At 41.4% G+C, this 16979-nt stretch overlaps 2 protein-coding genes across 2 annotated transcripts; both read left to right on the plus strand.

Moving 5' to 3' along the window:
* The first annotated feature begins 1188 nt into the window (after positions 1–1188).
* On the plus strand, positions 1189–9228 carry LOC309691247 (uncharacterized protein). The gene is made up of 4 exons (XM_082508845.1): positions 1189–1626; positions 1768–2019; positions 6166–6611; positions 8166–9228. Exons 1-4 carry the CDS (start codon positions 1497–1499, stop codon positions 8889–8891), a joined length of 1554 nt encoding a protein of 517 aa, XP_082364971.1. The 5' UTR covers positions 1189–1496; the 3' UTR covers positions 8892–9228.
* A 1285-nt stretch (positions 9229–10513) lies between these two features.
* On the plus strand, positions 10514–16896 carry ddx18 (DEAD (Asp-Glu-Ala-Asp) box polypeptide 18). The gene is made up of 14 exons (XM_082508841.1): positions 10514–10720; positions 11005–11187; positions 11271–11420; positions 12797–12932; positions 13014–13114; positions 13207–13406; positions 13496–13610; positions 14622–14761; positions 14973–15134; positions 15379–15531; positions 15655–15768; positions 16071–16127; positions 16211–16388; positions 16539–16896. The coding sequence occupies exons 1-14, from the start codon at positions 10588–10590 to the stop codon at positions 16682–16684; spliced, it is 1968 nt and encodes a 655-aa protein (XP_082364967.1). The 5' UTR covers positions 10514–10587; the 3' UTR covers positions 16685–16896.
* The last annotated feature ends 83 nt before the right edge of the window (positions 16897–16979 follow it).

Genomic DNA, 16979 nt, shown 5'->3' on the forward strand with positions numbered 1-16979 from the left:
GGTGTATTGATGGCTTCGTCATTCTGGATATCTAAAATTATTATTTTTTAATAGAATTACAATACTCCTCATTTCTCAGCATCTGAGACTTAAATTTCCAATAATCCTTAAATGTGTTGTTTTGGTCTTTGCTTTATAATCTTAGCATAATGGTGCAATGGTCACTTATGGGGCCATTAGAGATAACTGTTTCCTTAACCTATTGTAAAATTGAGTTGGATACCAACCAATAATCAATACGTGACCTGCTTTGACCATTAGGTTTGTGCCAGGTGAATTGTTTGACATCTTTGTTTAAGTATCTCCATACATCTATTAATTTAGTATCATTAGCGAAAATTTCAAATATTGGGTTTTTATGTTCTCTTGAAAATTTTGAAGGCCATCTATCCAACCATTCATTCGGGAGTCACATTGAAATCACCTCCAACTACAATATAATCAGTGGGGAATTTGGTATTAAGTTCCTTTATAACTGTAGAAATTTGATACAAAAGGTTCTTATTCTCTTGATCATTGTTGAATCCATAAACATTGATCAAAATAATCAGAGTATTATCAGTATTTAACACACAGGCAACCCAATGTCCATCTTTGTCTGCCATATTGCACAAAAACCTACCAGGACATCTGTTGAAACAACCCCAGCAGACCTGTTTGTACCATGATTAAAAAAAAATTTTATCTCCCCATTGTTGTGACCAAAACTTCACATCAGATTCCTCAGAATGAGTTTCCTGGAGGAAAAAAAAACAATTTGCCTGTCGCCCCTTGCAGAACAGAAAACAGCTTTATGCTTAATTGAGTCTTTAAGTTCCCTTGTGTTAAAGGGAAAAAAAGAAATGTTAGTTTTCAATTGGAACACGGAACACATGAACAGCTTTAAAGAACAGGTTTAGGAGGTGGAGTAGGAAAGTCTTGAGGTAAAAGTCCCATCATCCGAAATGTTCCACTGTGTATTCCTTTTTTAGTCAGATGTCAGCCCGTACCTGGGTTTCTACCATTGACTGTAGAAAACACTCACTGGTTCAAACAGATGCCACTGCTCAGTCCGCCATCTCGCGAGCCTCCGTCAAGAAGAAGAAGAGCTTCTGGTTTACATGTAAAGTCAACTGAGGACACTCCACACCAGTTGGTGGTGGTAATGCACCGTTTTGCTGTTTGCCAACCGCCAATAAACCCTATACAGAAAAAGAAGAAGTAACTGGAGGAGCGCGAGGAGCGCGACTGGGGGTCCCGCTAAACTTCACAAGTAGATTTGCATTGCGAAATCGCTTTCTGCCTGATTCGCGCGACCAAGTATCGCGACTGACGCAAAATAAAATACACGCTGCATTTTATGCATTCGTGCTTATCGCATCTGCCGCTCAAGTTGGAAAAAACCGGACCCCAGCTTCAAGTCGCGCCACGACAACCAATCAGGAACCTGGTGACGCGACGCTCTGGCCTAGTTCAAAGGGGCAGGTCCAGCCAAAGTCATTTGTTCTTCATTCAATATGTGGGAAAGGCTCATCAAGGCAGTAGCCAGCCACCCAGAGCTGTATGACATCAACTGTGCTTTCTACCGAGACAGGAATAAAAAGGACCTAGCTTGGAGAAAGATATGTAAAGATATAGGGCAACCTGGTAAGTTCCATAATTTCTCTTTTTAAATTTTTTCACTGACCCGGGGAAGCCGCGTCAAAGCTAGCAAGCCCGCCTACTGTCCCACTATTTCCCACTGATGTACAAATACCTTTCCGCTAACAAGAGAATGTGTTTATTCAGAGGACATCTGCAGGAGAAAGTGGAAGAGCCTCAGGGACACATACTCCAAGGAGAAGAGGGTAGTTAAGGAGAAGAGTAGTGGGTCTGCAGCAGTAAAGGGGAGGAAATGGAGGTTCTACACGGTCATGGGGTTTCTGGACCCCTTCCTCACCCCGCGGGAGACTAGCTGCAATATGGTGCGGACCCTGGAGAACATCCTTCCCGAGGACCAGAGACAGCCCGAAGAGGCAGCAGCGAAGTCCCAGTCAGAAGGTATGTTTACAATGAATTAATGTAGGCAGTTAATTTATGCATGTTCTCATATAGGTATATATAAATAATTTCCCCCAGGGATCAATAAAGTATTCTGATTCTGATGCTTCTGTCGCGTTCGGTGTGTGTGCTCTAGTGATGTGCGAATCATGAACGAATCGTTCAATACTCGAGAAGCACTTTACTGACTCGTGAATCATGATTCACAAACCCAACTGACTCATTCACTGACTCATCCCTGTTGCTGTTAGCAAACTAATTTCATTAGTACAAATATATCTAGCTTATAATAAAAATTGCGGGGGGGGAAACAACTGCCAGTTTCTTAACAAAAACATTTCTGCTCTGAATTGTAAGAACAAACTCTGAGTAGAAGCATCGCTCTGCTAACATGCTAACAGAACATTTGAGTCACTCAGGCCCCCCCCCTTTCCTGTGCTGAATCTTAGCATGAACAAATCGATGGCTGTGTCCCAATTCAGGGTCTGCATGCTTGAAGCATGCACACTATAAGTAGGAGAAGTGCAGAAGTGAGAGGCCTGTGAAATGGGCCGGTCTAGCCCTCTTTGCGCTGCTCAGGTTGCCTAGCAACCATGATACTAACTGCGAGAAACGTTACATACAGCATTGTGTGTCCTAAATGAAGGAGAAAAAATGTTTTGTTGGTCATTCATTTTTGTCATGACATCACTTTGATTAGTTGAATATCTGAGGCTAAGACCACAGGACTGTAAAACATGATAGTTGGGTTTCATTTCTGTACTGAACAGTCATTTCAAGATTAGTTAGTAAATAACAACTAGCTAATGTTGGTCATGAGACTAAAGTCATCTCACTGTGGTAATGTAAAAATAAAATATACAGGATATATTACAGCAGTGAGCTTGAACTCTGGGTCAAAGATTCAAGTTGCAGTTATTTATATTTCCTATCACCTTAAATCTTCACTCAAAGACAAGTATCTTTGACAGTGTATATATAGATGTGTTATACATAAGAGACAAATATTGTTCATTTAATATGTTGGCATTATTACATTTGGCTCAATGCTCACATATATGTGTAAAAAGGAAAATGTACAAGCTGTGAAAACTGTTTCTGATAGAATGAAGAGTAGACTGATATATTAAATATTCCTTTATTGGGTGAGAAAATCACACCTCGTCATAACTGCTTAAGTCATACAGAATAGATATCAGAGCCTTAAACAGGCTGACTTCTGCTAAATGGGTCAAACTGGGCAGAAAGTATACAAACACATAACATCCATATAGAATATGATGTAACACTATAGATCAACTTACCTCAGAATATATAAAGCATATAAACAATTACAACAATATGATGCAACAAACACAGCAGTGCTACTAATCCAAAATACTCAAAGCTTCATAGAACTGAAACAAACATTTATTTTTAGGTCCATTCTGCTGCTGATACATACTTTAGGTTTCTGAATATTAAACTTGTTTCAGTCGGTCTATTCTCTCCGTCTGTCAGCTGCTGCTGGCTCTTCCTCCTCCTCTTCCTCACACACTGCTGAGTTTATCCTGGTGGATCATCAGGGGTGCAAAGCCTCACAGATGATGTGCTTAACGAGTAAACCGTCAGCTCGTTCAAACACACGTTAAAGTCCGTTTGGCTCGACACCACCGAACAGAGGCAGCAATATAACATAGCTAACATTAACAGTGCGGTGAATCCTGCTTGTGCTGTGATATTCAGGACTGCAAACCGAGCAGCATCACGGACTTTCAGCTTGTTGTGTTTGTGGATACATGACTGACTTTAATTATCCATAAAATCATCACATTCTCTGTAAGATTAAGGTCAACTGTATGTGTGTATGTATGTGTGTGTGTGTAGAGGCTTTAAAACCAAGTAAACGCTGAAAGTACAAACATCACTAATGTCACATAACTTTGCCGACCTGTGGCCAACAGTAATGTTTTAATGTTCTTCATTATTAAACATTTGCACATATATAAGTGACATGATATTCTGTACTTACTTTTGACAGTTCACTCTTCGGCCTCTCCCTTCTGCCGTATTTTGCGGCAAAATTATCCACACCCACCGCTAGGGCTGCTCGATTATGGCAAAAATGATAATCACGATTATTTTCACTGAAATTGAGATCGCGATTATTTGACGATATTTATTTAACCCTTTAAGACCTACTATAGAACCAAGTCCGCCAGAGCTTATATTATTTTTTTACATGTTGTAGTGCCATTTGTGGGAGCATTTCAAGTTGCTAAATAACTGTTATAGCCCATATTTTAATAATATGTATGCATTAAGTCCATAGTAACTACATTAATTGCAAAAAAGTGCAATAAACTACAAAAAATTGAAAATCGTTTTTGTTTTGTTTTTTTTACATATATTTCTACTTGGAGAAATTTAAGAGGCTTATCCTTCAAAACTTTAAATACAAAAAAGTTGCAAAAAATAGTTTACAACAACAGGAAATTTATTTTGAGTGTCTTCATAGTTTTATTTTGGAGATACACCAATTTTTATATACACTGCAGGTAAAACAAAAAAAACAATCCTATGATGCAAATTTGCAAAGAAAACAGCAGATGCATCAAAATAAACTATTTCCAGCAGTGCAATTCGAGTTCTAAGCATCCCAGAAACTATTCAGAAAAGTCAAACATGACCAGTATAGGCTTTTAAGGTCTACAAGTAAAAAACTACATTTCCGCGAAAATGACGTCACTTCCGGTTTCGGCCAGGAAATGGCGGACATGAGACAGTTCGCGCTGACATCTGTTTCACTGTGGGAAGTGTTATGAACAGCTGATCGGATCGGCAAAGCGTGTTTCTGGAATATTATGTTTTTGTTCCTGCAAGCGCTTTTTATGCAATTTTTGCAAAGCTATATGTGGAAGGAAACCGTGACCGAGGACAAGCTGATGGCATAAGTTGTAAGTACAACTCCTCCGGTTTCATATGCAAAACAAATTATTGCGCTAGCTTACGTGGTTCAGATTCTACAGGGATTTAAAAGTAGTTACACAAAACGGAGCGTGCTGCTCTGACCGGATTTAAAGGGTTAACAATGACTTTAAAAAATAATATAAAATAGTGTGCAACACCACTGAAGTTTTTTTTTTTAAACTCTCTTTTCAACCAACGGCAGTCACTCTCCTCTCCAAATAACTTCTGCTTAGCTTTCCGAGCTTCCCTCGGGTCCTCTTAATCAGCGGTCTCCAACCTTTTTTGCGCCACGGACCGGTTTATGCCCGACAATATTTTCACGGACTGGCCTTTAAGGTGTCGCGGATAAATGAGGGAGGGGCTAATAATCGGCTCAGTCATTTTTAATGATCGTTGAAAGCCCAGATCGTAATCGTGATTAAAATTCGATTAATTGAGCAGCCCTACCCACCGCCGTGCTATGAATTGTGGGATATATGGGACCACGAAGCGTGCACCGGACCACGCTTGATATTTGGGGAAATCGATGGTGCATTTGGAGTATGCATTTGAAGTACACTTCAAATTGGGACAGCCGTCGTCGCGTGGCGGTGACATAATCGCACTCAAAATGCGTACTTCAAGCGTGCGGTCCCTTAATTGGGACACAGCCATTCACTCACCCTCTCCCTTGTGGCTCACAGCTTCTTCTTCTTGGTTGGCCACCAATGTTAAGGCGCATTACCGCCCCCTGGCTCACAGCTCTGTGGACATTTAGATGAGAAAATATATATTTGACACATCTGAGGAAAATACTAATAATATAAAAATATATGTTCCCTTTAGAAATCTTAATTTTTTTTAATGCTTTATAAAAATAGTTGCTTATGGATATATATGAAAAGAGAAACAAATTAAGTTTGAGTGAAAATGTAAAAACTTTTGCACTCTCTAGGCAACTGACTCAAAAAATCCGATTCATCTTGGTGAGTGACTCATTCAAACTCGATTCAGTAAGAAGAATCGCATTTATCGCATTTGCACTACTATTCTTATTGTGTATATCTTATTTATCTGTTCCTCTGGCTCTCCTGCTACTTTGAGCATGTACATGACAAAAGAATTTCCCTCGGGATAAATAAAGTTATTCTTATTTACCATAACAAGTATGCACCGTTAGGCACTCTCACGACTGCATGTGTCTCGTGTTTTCTCCAGTGTCTGATGTGGAGAGGAGGACCAGGTCTCTGCGGACACAGTACGGGAGGGTGCTGTATCACCCGGAGAAGCTGAGCGCTGGAGAGCAGGAGAAGCTGAGCGCTGGAGAGCAGGAGAAGCTGTGCGCTGGAGAGCAGGAGAAGCTGAGCGCTGGAGAGCAGGAGAAGCTGAGCGCTGGAGAGCAGGAGAAGCTGAGCGCTGGAGAGCAGGAGAAGCTGAGCGCTGGAGAGCAGGAGAAGCTGAGCGCTGGAGAGCAGGAGAAGCTGAGCGCTGGAGAGCAGGAGAAGCTGAGCGCTGGAGAGCAGGAGAAGCTGAGCGCTGGAGAGCAGGAGAAGCTGTGCGCTGGAGAGCAGGAGAAGCTGAGCGCTGGACAGCAGGAGAAGCTGAGGGAGAAACTCTGTTTCTTGAGGCCTTACATAGTTCGCAGGAAAGGATATTCATCTCTGGTAAGTCTGCAAAGAGAAAAATACATTTCCTAAATATTAAAGAAGGTCCTTATCACAGTTTAAAGAAATAACAACATCAATCGGTGAGAAAATTGGGGGGGGGAGACGTTAAAGTTGCAGCAGCAAGTCCTTTATATTTAGAATAACTCAGAGGGCTGTGTCTAATGTGAAATTTTTGGAAGACTTCATGAGAATGATCAAGCATTTTTTTAGCATTTTACATTTTTGCCTTTAAATGTTTTAATATAGTTTTAAGGACTTTAACTGAAACATAGTCAACAGCAAAACTGATAAATGCAGCAGACGACCTCCCGCTGCATTGAACAGCAAATGAACATCGAAACCGGATAGTTTCTCAGATGGTGGAGCGCAAATATTCAATTCAAAATAAGTACTTAAGTTGTTCTGGGTCTGATGTGTTTGCAAAGCCATTTTATTTCTTTTAATATTAGAAAGAAACAACAAGATTCAGACTACCCTCTATGAGCAAGCACTTGGTGACAGTGGGGAGGAAATTGTCCTTTTTAACTGGAAGAACTAGGCTAAGGGAGGGGAGAGGGAGCTGGCTGAGGAGAAGGAGACAGGACAAAAGACGCACTGTGAAAGAGTGCCAGATATTAATAATAATTAATGATTAAATTCAAGGAGTTTTGAGGACATCCTGATAATAATGAGTCAAAATAGTAATGCCTGTAAGAATTAAATAATTGAACTAGTTTTTCAGGGTCAGATATAAAAACAATTTTGCAGCTTGTTCTTCTTCTCTCAAACGACTCATTTTCTGAAAGGCTGCTTGCAGGTAGGAAGAGGAAATTCTTTTCAACAAATCTGGCAGAAGAACGCTACCCAGGAGGGTTCGTTCCCAGTAGGCAGATGCTAGCAAGTCTACACGGCTTTGAATCATGAAACTTTGTGCAGAGGTTTTCACACAAGTCTCAGTTAGAGGTAATCAATGGTGCTGGGTATCGTCACTGATTTCTAGAATCAATCCGATTCACAAGGTCTCGAATCGAGGAATCGGGGGAAAATTTGCCCCAGTCAGAAATATTACAATTCAGATCATGCATCTGTACATTTCCATATTTTTATTTCTGTAAAAAGAAAGATGACACTTGCGAGACTTTATCAAAGGTGTAAGCATCATAGAAGATGCCTTTGTGTCAAAGTAACTGAGGATAAAACACAGAAAAACGTGAAGGCGACTTTCCTGGCCTGGGATTTTATAAAAATATTCTGTGTGCAGTAGATCAAAAACGAAAGAAAACCATTAATCAACATATGAACATTGCCTGATGCTGCTGAAGTGAAACAGAGCAAAGTTACAGAGGTTTTATTAGAGACATAGCTAAGAGTTTTGCAATTTTGCATAATTTTAAAAAGTTTAAACTTCAGTAGCCTATTGAACAGCATAAAAGGAGGATACAGCTGGACAGCTCGGACTGATAGCCTGCTCCATAGCGACTGACGCTGTCATCATCACAGGGTAGCTTTATCTATATATCTATAAATCCTCTAAACTGCATGTTTTTTTTTGTTTGTTTGTTTTGTTTGCAGGCGGACAACTTTGTGGATCATAATGAGAAGGATGAAGAGGAGTTGAAGACTGAGGGGAACATTGATCAGGAGATGAGCAGCTCAGTAAGCAGCCAGCTGGATGCAGATGGAGGTGGCCAAGACTTGGATGAGCCCCAGTCTATGGACTCTGCCCCGAGCTTCGCCCCACTTCAGTGTCCACAGCCTCGGGTCACAGAGGTCGTGTCTCTGAGTTGTCCGCATCATCGCGATGAAGACAATCAACCTGTTAAAACGGCACCCAAACACGACGTCCTCAACCAGTTTGCTGAGGTCATGCTGGCTGACATGCGGCAGGTTGAAGACCCTGTGCTGCTTATGAGGCTCCGCAGAGACATCACAGACCTGGTGTTCAAAGCGGTGGAGGAGGACATGCGGAGGCGGTGTGTTCAAGCGCCATCCTCAGTGACTGGGAATGGCACGCAAAGCTGCTGCAATCCTCTGCAGCTGTATTCAAACATCTCCTGGAGCCAGAGGCTTCTGAGGAAGAGGAGGAACAAAGGGCATAGGACTGGAAGCAGGTCGCAGAGGCGGGAGGAGAATAGGAGGGTGTCCAGGAGTCAGTTAGCACCACCTGTCGATCCAGGGCAGTCAGCAGAGGGGTTGAGCGCAAACGGGCCTCAGGTTATTCTTCAGGTGTTTGAGATTAAAAAAGATGGGGAGCCAGATTTAGTAAAGATTGAAGATGAGCCTTTAGCCATGGACTGACTTGAGAGTCTGTCGGGGCAAGATGAGCAGGGTTTGGAGGGATGGAAGAGAAGGCTGTCATTTTTTTTCTAGTTTTTCTTTTATTTTTGGATCTTTCACCTCAGGGCCACCATAGCTAGAATTTAAACTAAAGACACATCTCTGCCTTTGCAAAGTAAATGTTTATAAGCCTGTAGTTGAACTTTTGGATGGTCTTCATTCAGAAAACTGAATAAGATGAGGAAATTAGCTTTAAACACAAGGCAGCTCTCTTTGTTACCCAGCTAAAAGAAGAAAAAAAAACTTGTCTGAATCTTGTTTGGATTTTCTGTTGTGAATAAAGAATCTCTTGTTTTCAGCCTTGTTGGCCCTTTTCTTTATGGATTAGTAACCTGTCCAGCTCTAAACACAGCTGTGATGGATTTATGAGGAAATATTTGCAGTTTCCCCCCCTGTCCTGCAGATGGAAGCATGGAAACCCACCACAGACCCTTTCCCAAAAATTCAAATATCATGGAAAAGTTTATTTCCATAATTCTATTCAAAACATTAAACTTTCATAGATTATAGATTCAGAGCCCACAACTTAAATGATTTCAAGTACTTCAAGTAGTGTTTATTTGTACATAATTTGGGCTTCCAGCTCATAAAACCCACGAAAACAGGATTTCAAAAAATTTGAATGCTGTGAAGACCTCACCATTAACGTCTCATTTTTTGCAGGAAAAAAAAAAGTGACTGAGTGAAGCGATTTAATGACACCTGGGGAAACCTGTGCAGGTGCTTTCAGGTTAGTAGATGAGTTATGTGTGAAACTCCGTTTAAAACATTCATGCCCTGTAAAATTTGGGCTGATGTCTTCACAGTATTCTAATTTTTTGAAATCCTGTTTTTGTGGGTTTTATGAGCTGGAAGCCCAAATTATGTACAAATAAGCACTTGAAATCGTTTAAGTTGTGGGCCCTGAATCTATAATCTATGAAAGTTTATTGTTTTGAATAGAATTATGGAAATAACCAAACTCTTCCATGATATCCTAATTATTTGGAAAGGATCTGTAAGTCACAGCTCCTCCTGAACTAACAGGACTGCAAATTAAACCCCAAATTTATGCTTATACTTTTTAAAAAGGCAAATTTCTACCTTAATCCTAAAACAGTATTTCAAGACTAATTTATTATTCCAGCATTTCCACCCTGCAAAATTAACATTAAAGAAATTTAATTTTTAAAATGTATTTATTTATTTTTTCTTAATAGCGTCTTCAGTCATTTGTGCATACATTCATTTCCATCAATGTATGCAAACTTCCTACCACAAAAGAATATATCTTATTTGTTTATTTAAAAATAAATAATAAAATCAATTAAAAATTGTAAAAACAAAAAAAAAAATGAGAAAACGGGGAAAAAAGTTTTTGGTGATTTATAAGTAAAGCTTGCTGATAATGTGTTTTAGTACCCTAACTGTAGTGCCTTAAATGTTTCATATTATTTAATGATTATTACTCCACACTTCAGTGTTGATTATCTTTATTTCATTATTTTTCCCGTGTTCAGGTGTCTTTTCTTTTAGGCATTATCTCGGTTGTTTTCACAGCACGCGGGGTCCTTTTTGATTTTCAGTCAGGCGCTGCGGGCCGCTATCTGTCTCTGTTCCACTGAGGGGTCCTGAGCGTCATTCACATACACACGTGTGCGCCGTGTTCTCGGTAACCATGGCGGACCTCCAGATGAAGCTTCTCCGAAAGAAGATCCAGAAGCGAAACGAGAAGGACAGAGAGCGCAAATTGCAGAAGAAGAAGCGGGAAGACGAAGTAACAGGAGAAGATGGAGAAGAAGGAGAAGATGGTGAGTGTTTGATGGCTAGGTAAACGCTGATGTCGCAGGCTAAGCTAACAGGTAGCGCTCTTCCCTGGTCCGTTTCTAACTTTTTTTACTCTTCTAAGGTTTAAATCTGAGTTTGGGTTCACTGTAGCTGCGCATGCAGGTATATTTTCTCTGCTACACAACTGCATGCGCATTTCGCCGCATACTAGCTCAAAAGATTAGTATACAAAACAATTTAGTGCTAACCAGGCTTCCAGAGTTTTCCTTTGGGGTTTATTAGCAACAAACTTTGATCATACTTCCAGTGAGTCTGACGGTGAGCTCAAACGGCCTCCAGGAGGAGGTACCCAGAGAGCTAAAGAAGAAACAGAAGAAGAAGAAGAATCAGGAGGAGGAAGAGGGACCAGTGGAAGGGACCAGCACAGAGGAAACTCAGATGAAGAAGAAAGCGAAAAGGAAGCAGCTGGCTGAGGGTGCTGAACCTCCAGGTAAAAACAGAGCCCTTTATACGGGTAACACACTCAAGTTTACTTTGTTGGTGCTTCGGTTAATGTCCGTGTTCTGATTGAAGCCGTGAAAAAGAGCAAAACTGCAAAAGAAGAAGAAAATGGGGAGGAGGACACGGAGGAGGAAGAAGTAGCAGATGACAATGGAGATGCAGCTGCTGACAAACCACAAGAAGAGGAGGAAGATGAGCCTGAGCTGCCGTGTGGACTCACAGGTACTGAGTGAATCAGGTTAATTGCATATGAGGCGGTTAACAGGAGAGGCCGGCTCTGCCGTGCTGCCTTCATGTGTTGCCCGGTCGCTGCTTCCATCATGAGCCGGGTGTCAGCTGAGGCATACAGAAACTCTTACGGTGGTCTTTGTGGGCGGCGTCTTTAGTGACGCCTCTGACAGGAACGACTGTAAGGACACGCTGAATCAAACCGTATCTCTGCTCTGTTTATAATACACACTGGACACTTCCTTACACCTGTTCAGCTTGGGCTTGCTGATATGGAAGAAAAATTGTATCACAATTTTTACATCTTAGTCAATAACTATATCACAATATTATAATATAATAATATAATAATTCAAATCACTAAAACCACTGTCAAGCTTAAAGATTCCTTTTTGCTCCCAAGTGAAGTTGAGGTTACTCTTGACTTGAATATTATTTATTTTCTACTGGAAAATGATAAATGTACTGTAAATGTGTTTTCAAATAAAATAAACAGTATTTATAAGAAACTAAAATCTTAATTCTGACCAGTCAAAAGCTTCAAGATTTATAGAAGAACACAAACAGAAGAGAAAATAATTTTTTCTTTGGTCAGTTTCAAGTGAATAGTAAATGGCCTGCATTTGTATAGCGCTTTACTCAGTCCCTAAGGACCCCAAAGCGCTTTACACTACATTCAGTCATTCACCCATTCACACACACATTCACACACTGGCAATGGCAAGCTACATTGTAGCCACAGCTGCCCTGGGGCGCACTGACAGAGGCGAGGCTGCCGGACACTGGCGCCACCGGGCCCTCTGACCACCACCAGTAGGCAAACATGGGGTTAGTATCTTGCCCAAGGATAATAATAGAGATATTAATTATTAAATGATAATAAAAAAAAAATCTGCAAGGTCTTTCATTCGTACAGGGTAAAACGGCTTTAACTTGTTGGGAAACAATTTAAATCATTAGGCGGCAAACATTGTGTATTTGTAAATAAACAGATCAGCTCCTGGTGGAGATCCACTCCTGCCTTGTTCTGCATGTCCATCTGTTTTTTAAGGACTGAGCGTAGATTCTGGATCAGACTATGTTAATCTAATGACCTCTGAGTCACTTTGCCTTGTGACATGGGGCACCGTAATGCTGGAAATTGCACAGAATGTCACCAAATTGCTCCTGGATCACTGGAAGAAGTTGATCTTTGAGACTGTTTCTAGTCTGGTCAGTCAGCAAAACCTCACAACTGCTTTTATCTTATGTCTTTTTATGATGACATTCAAGTATTGTACTAAATACATTCATGGCAGAAGCACTATAAACCTGTGCATAATCAAACCATGATGTAATATGAAAAATCCACAATTCTCCGTCTGTTTCAGGGGCGTTCGAGGACACATCCTTTGCCTCTCTCGCCAGTATAGTTAGCGAGAACACGCTGAAGGGAGTGAAGGGCATGGGCTTCGAGCACATGACCGAGATCCAGCACAAAAGCATCCGCCCTCTGCTGGAGGGAAGGTGGGTTGGTTGTCCACTTAGACTCTGAGCTGCTCAGCCGAGGCGGCGGAATAACATGAAATCGTTTGCTCCACTCTGCAGGGATGTCCTGGCTGCGGCAAAGACAGGCAGCGGTAAAACTCTGGCCTTCCTCATTCCGTGCATCGAGCTCATCTACAAACTCAAGTTCATGCCCAGGAATGGTGAGCTGCCGTCTGAGTCTCCTCGTCTCCTGCTTAGCTTCATCCTCCTCTTTCTCACTCGCTAACTCTGTAACTGCTCTCTTTCATCTCAGGCACCGGCGTCATCATCCTGTCTCCTACACGCGAGCTGGCCATGCAGACCTACGGCGTGCTGAAGGAGCTGATGACGCACCACGTGCACACTTACGGTCTGATCATGGGAGGGAGCAACCGCTCAGCTGAGGCCCAGAAGCTCGCCAACGGCGTCAACATCGTGGTAGCCACACCCGGACGCCTGCTGGACCACCTGCAGGTGAGCAGAAACAAAGTTCTCTGTTCTTCATTCTCATTTTTAATACTTTAAGAAGAACACCGTCTGAGTGGCTTGTTCCACATCTACAGAACACGTCCGGCTTCATGTACAAGAACCTGCAGTGTCTGATTATCGATGAGGCCGACCGGATCCTGGAGGTGGGCTTCGAGGAGGAGCTAAAGCAGATCATCAAACTGCTGCCGAGTATGTATCAGTGAAAGTATCAATAAACCCAATAGTGAGAAATTTATGAACATTGATTTAGTTGATGATTTGGCACAAAAAACTTTTAGTTCTTTGAAGAAGCGTTTTGATTTCCAAAGCAGCAAAGTAAAACCAACTCATGAGCATTTTTGTTCAGTCTAAACGTATTTAAATCATGGACCTTAGTGACATCAAACACTGTGGAATCAGTCCAGTTAAAAAAAAAATGTTTCAGGTAGAGCCAATAATGTGTCATCGTGACCTTTTGGCGTAACACCAATCGTAGTTTTGAGAGAGAGGTGCTGCTTCTTTTAAGATAAGATAAGATAACCTTTATTAGTCCCACACGTGGGAAATTTGTTTTGTCACAGCAGGAAGTGGACAGTGCAAAAGTTATGAGGCAAAAATTAGAATACAATAAGAATAAATACAGTACACAACTGTACAGAATAGAATAGAATAAAATAAAATACTATATACAGTAGAATAAAATAAAAATAAATATACAATAAGATAAAAATAGAATACAAATACTATATACAACTGAGTAAAAATACAACGATGACTCTAAAAGAGGAAGTGAATCACATGTAAATAAAGAGAAATGTGGGGTTTCCTGTTTTTGTATTTAAAAAACTGACCACTAACCTGTGACATGAAGCAGCTTCCTGTTTTATAAAGACTTGTATTGTAAATGTTTTATTCTCATTTCTTTGATGTGCCTTGGCTTTCTCTGAAACAGTAAATGAGCTCTCCACTGCCCTAAGCGCGTGCTTTTAGTTTAATTCATTTTTAATTCAGCAAAAAAATTCCGAACATCGTCACAACCCTCAAACATCTGTCATTGGCTTTGAAGAGCTGAAAAAACCAGACCAGTGTTACCAGGATTAGCTGATCTTGGATCAAATCCTAACCCTGAGTGTAAAATATCCTGAGAGAGTCCTTAAAACTCCAGGTGTTGTTAAACCCTCTCACCTGTTCTGTTTACTTTCTCTCTTTGATGTTTCTCAGAGCGGAGGCAGACGATGCTGTTTTCAGCCACTCAGACAAGGAAGGTGGAGGACTTGGCTCGCATCTCCCTGAAAAAGGAGCCCTTGTATGTCGGGGTGGACGACAACAAAGACAAGGCCACAGTTGACGGCCTCGAGCAGGTACTCAGTCATAAACTGTTGCATACAGGCCAAATCCAAAGAAGCCAGTTTCCCTTTCATCCTTTTTACTGAAATCCTTTCAGTATTTCATGAAATCACATCAGTTTTACTAGATGGTCTGAAATCACAGAAACAGCTAGAACTCAGTCTTCTTTCTCGTTGCTGATGCAGTGATCTCTCTCTCTCTCTCTCTCTCTCTCTCCTGTTTCAGGGCTATGTGGTGTGTCCATCAGAGAAGCGCTTCCTGCTGCTTTTCACCTTCCTGAAGAAGAACCGCAAGAAGAAGCTGATGGTCTTCTTCTCTTCCTGCATGTCTGTGAAATTCCACTATGAACTGCTCAACTACATCGACCTGCCCGTCATGGCCATCCACGTAAGTTCTCCAGACGCAGCTTACATGAATCTTATCTAAATATACAAGTGGTCAAAAAAACTGAGCCTCTAAAAGTTAAAGTTCTTTGGTTGTACCTGTGAAAAATAAGTTGGCTGATGTTAGAAGCAAATGGTTTTTCTTTTGTTTTATTTTATCCTTTGATATTTGAAGGGTGACGGTGAGCAGATGTTGACCTGCAGCTGCAGCTGTTCTGAGCGTTCCTTTGCTTTGTATCATTTCGCAGGGCAAACAAAAGCAGACCAAACGTACCACCACCTTCTTCCAGTTCTGCAACGCTGACTCCGGCATCCTGCTGTGCACAGACGTGGCAGCTCGAGGGCTGGACATCCCCGAGGTGGACTGGATCGTGCAGTACGACCCTCCAGATGACCCCAAGGTCAATAAGTTTTTGGGGTTTTTTTTATTGCATATGCAGCATTAGTTTGTCATGTTAAATTATTGAGTTTGATCAAAAATTCCCAGAACAGGACTAATCTTAAGGTTGATTTTTCTCCCACAGGAGTACATCCACAGGGTGGGTCGGACTGCCAGAGGCATCGATGGTCGAGGCCACGCCCTCCTCATCCTGCGGCCAGAAGAACTCGGCTTCCTGCGGTTCCTCAAACAGGCCAAGGTGAGCTGACCACCTGCCTGGTCATTTCAGTTGTACGAACACATACAGACTTTTAAGCAGGATTTGCCTTTAAATTTTACATCACATATAGTTTTATAGTCACTGTTGAAGGTTTTGTATCTAAATCCTCCCACTGTGCTGTGGTGTCCCACAGGGCTCTGATTTGGGGACCTCCTGTTTTAATGTTTTTAATGGAAAAAATAGGACATGCCAATGAAAAGATATTCATAGACACTGATTGTCCCTTTTTTGTGTTGATTAGTTTTCTTTAAAGTCTGCATTATCTGCTTTATCTCATCTAGGTCCCACTGAGTGAGTTTGAATTTTCCTGGAGTAAAATCTCCGACATCCAGTCTCAGGTGAGAATTAACGTGCGGTTTACACTCAGCAATGCCTCAGATAGCAAAGGCAGTTTTGTGACTTGAACTCTGTCCTCCCTCAGCTGGAGAAACTTATCGAAAAGAACTACTACCTCCACAAGTCTGCCCAGGAGGCCTACAAGTCCTACGTGAGGGCTTATGATTCCCACTCGCTCAAACAGATCTACAACATCAACACCCTGAACCTCCCCATGGTGGCGCTCTCATTTGGATTCAAAGTTCCTCCATATGTTGATCTCAGTATCCTTTGCTGCTTGTTTTTATTCATTATGCTTGAAAACATCTGAATGTTACAGAATTGCACGTTCATGTAAAAGGTTGTAGCTCTCCAATAGAGAGGATCATTTTTAAAAAGAAAGATGTTCTCCTTAATTAAATGTTTCTCTTCAGACGTGCACAGCAGTAAAGGAGCCAAGCTGCAGAAGCGAGGTGGCGGCGGTGGTTTTGGATACCAGAAGTCCAAAAACGTGCAGAAATCGAAAATTTTCAAACACGTGAACAAAGGAAAGAGCGACCGAAGGCAGTTCTCCCGCTGAGCCTTGGATCCTCCCCCTCCTACTTTAATCCCATGAACTTCCTGCTTCAGAGCAGTCGGACTAACCCTTCTCCCTCAGACGTCTTTTATCAGTTTTCATGCTGAAACATTGTTTAAAGATATTTTTGTAAATGTTCACATTTAATCCCTGTATCGGCTATCAATTGTCCTTTCTTTCTTGTATTTGCAGCAAATTAAACCTCTAACAGATTAGTGTGTTTTGCTCATATCATTCTTTTTGTTAGTGCAAAAAAGCACCCGGCTGCAGGTTGATCAACCCAAACGTCCCAGAAAGA

This window comes from Aulonocara stuartgranti, assembly GCF_965226115.1.
Source record: "Aulonocara stuartgranti genome assembly, chromosome: 16".
Taxonomy (NCBI): domain Eukaryota; kingdom Metazoa; phylum Chordata; class Actinopteri; order Cichliformes; family Cichlidae; genus Aulonocara; species Aulonocara stuartgranti.

Bases quoted from the DNA above. Each gene is read 5' to 3' on its own strand.
- LOC309691247 (XM_082508845.1), top strand. From the start codon at position 1,497: ATGTGGGAAAGGCTCATCAAGGCAGTAGCCAGCCACCCAGAGCTGTAT. The intron at 1,627-1,767 runs GTAAGTTCCATA...GTGTTTATTCAG, and splicing joins TAAAGATATAGGGCAACCTG to AGGACATCTGCAGGAGAAAG. The intron at 6,612-8,165 runs GTAAGTCTGCAA...TTTTGTTTGCAG, and splicing joins GGAAAGGATATTCATCTCTG to GCGGACAACTTTGTGGATCA.
- ddx18 (XM_082508841.1), top strand. From the start codon at position 10,588: ATGGCGGACCTCCAGATGAAGCTTCTCCGAAAGAAGATCCAGAAGCGA. The intron at 11,421-12,796 runs GTACTGAGTGAA...CGTCTGTTTCAG, and splicing joins GCTGCCGTGTGGACTCACAG to GGGCGTTCGAGGACACATCC. The intron at 13,115-13,206 runs GTGAGCTGCCGT...CTTTCATCTCAG, and splicing joins CAAGTTCATGCCCAGGAATG to GCACCGGCGTCATCATCCTG.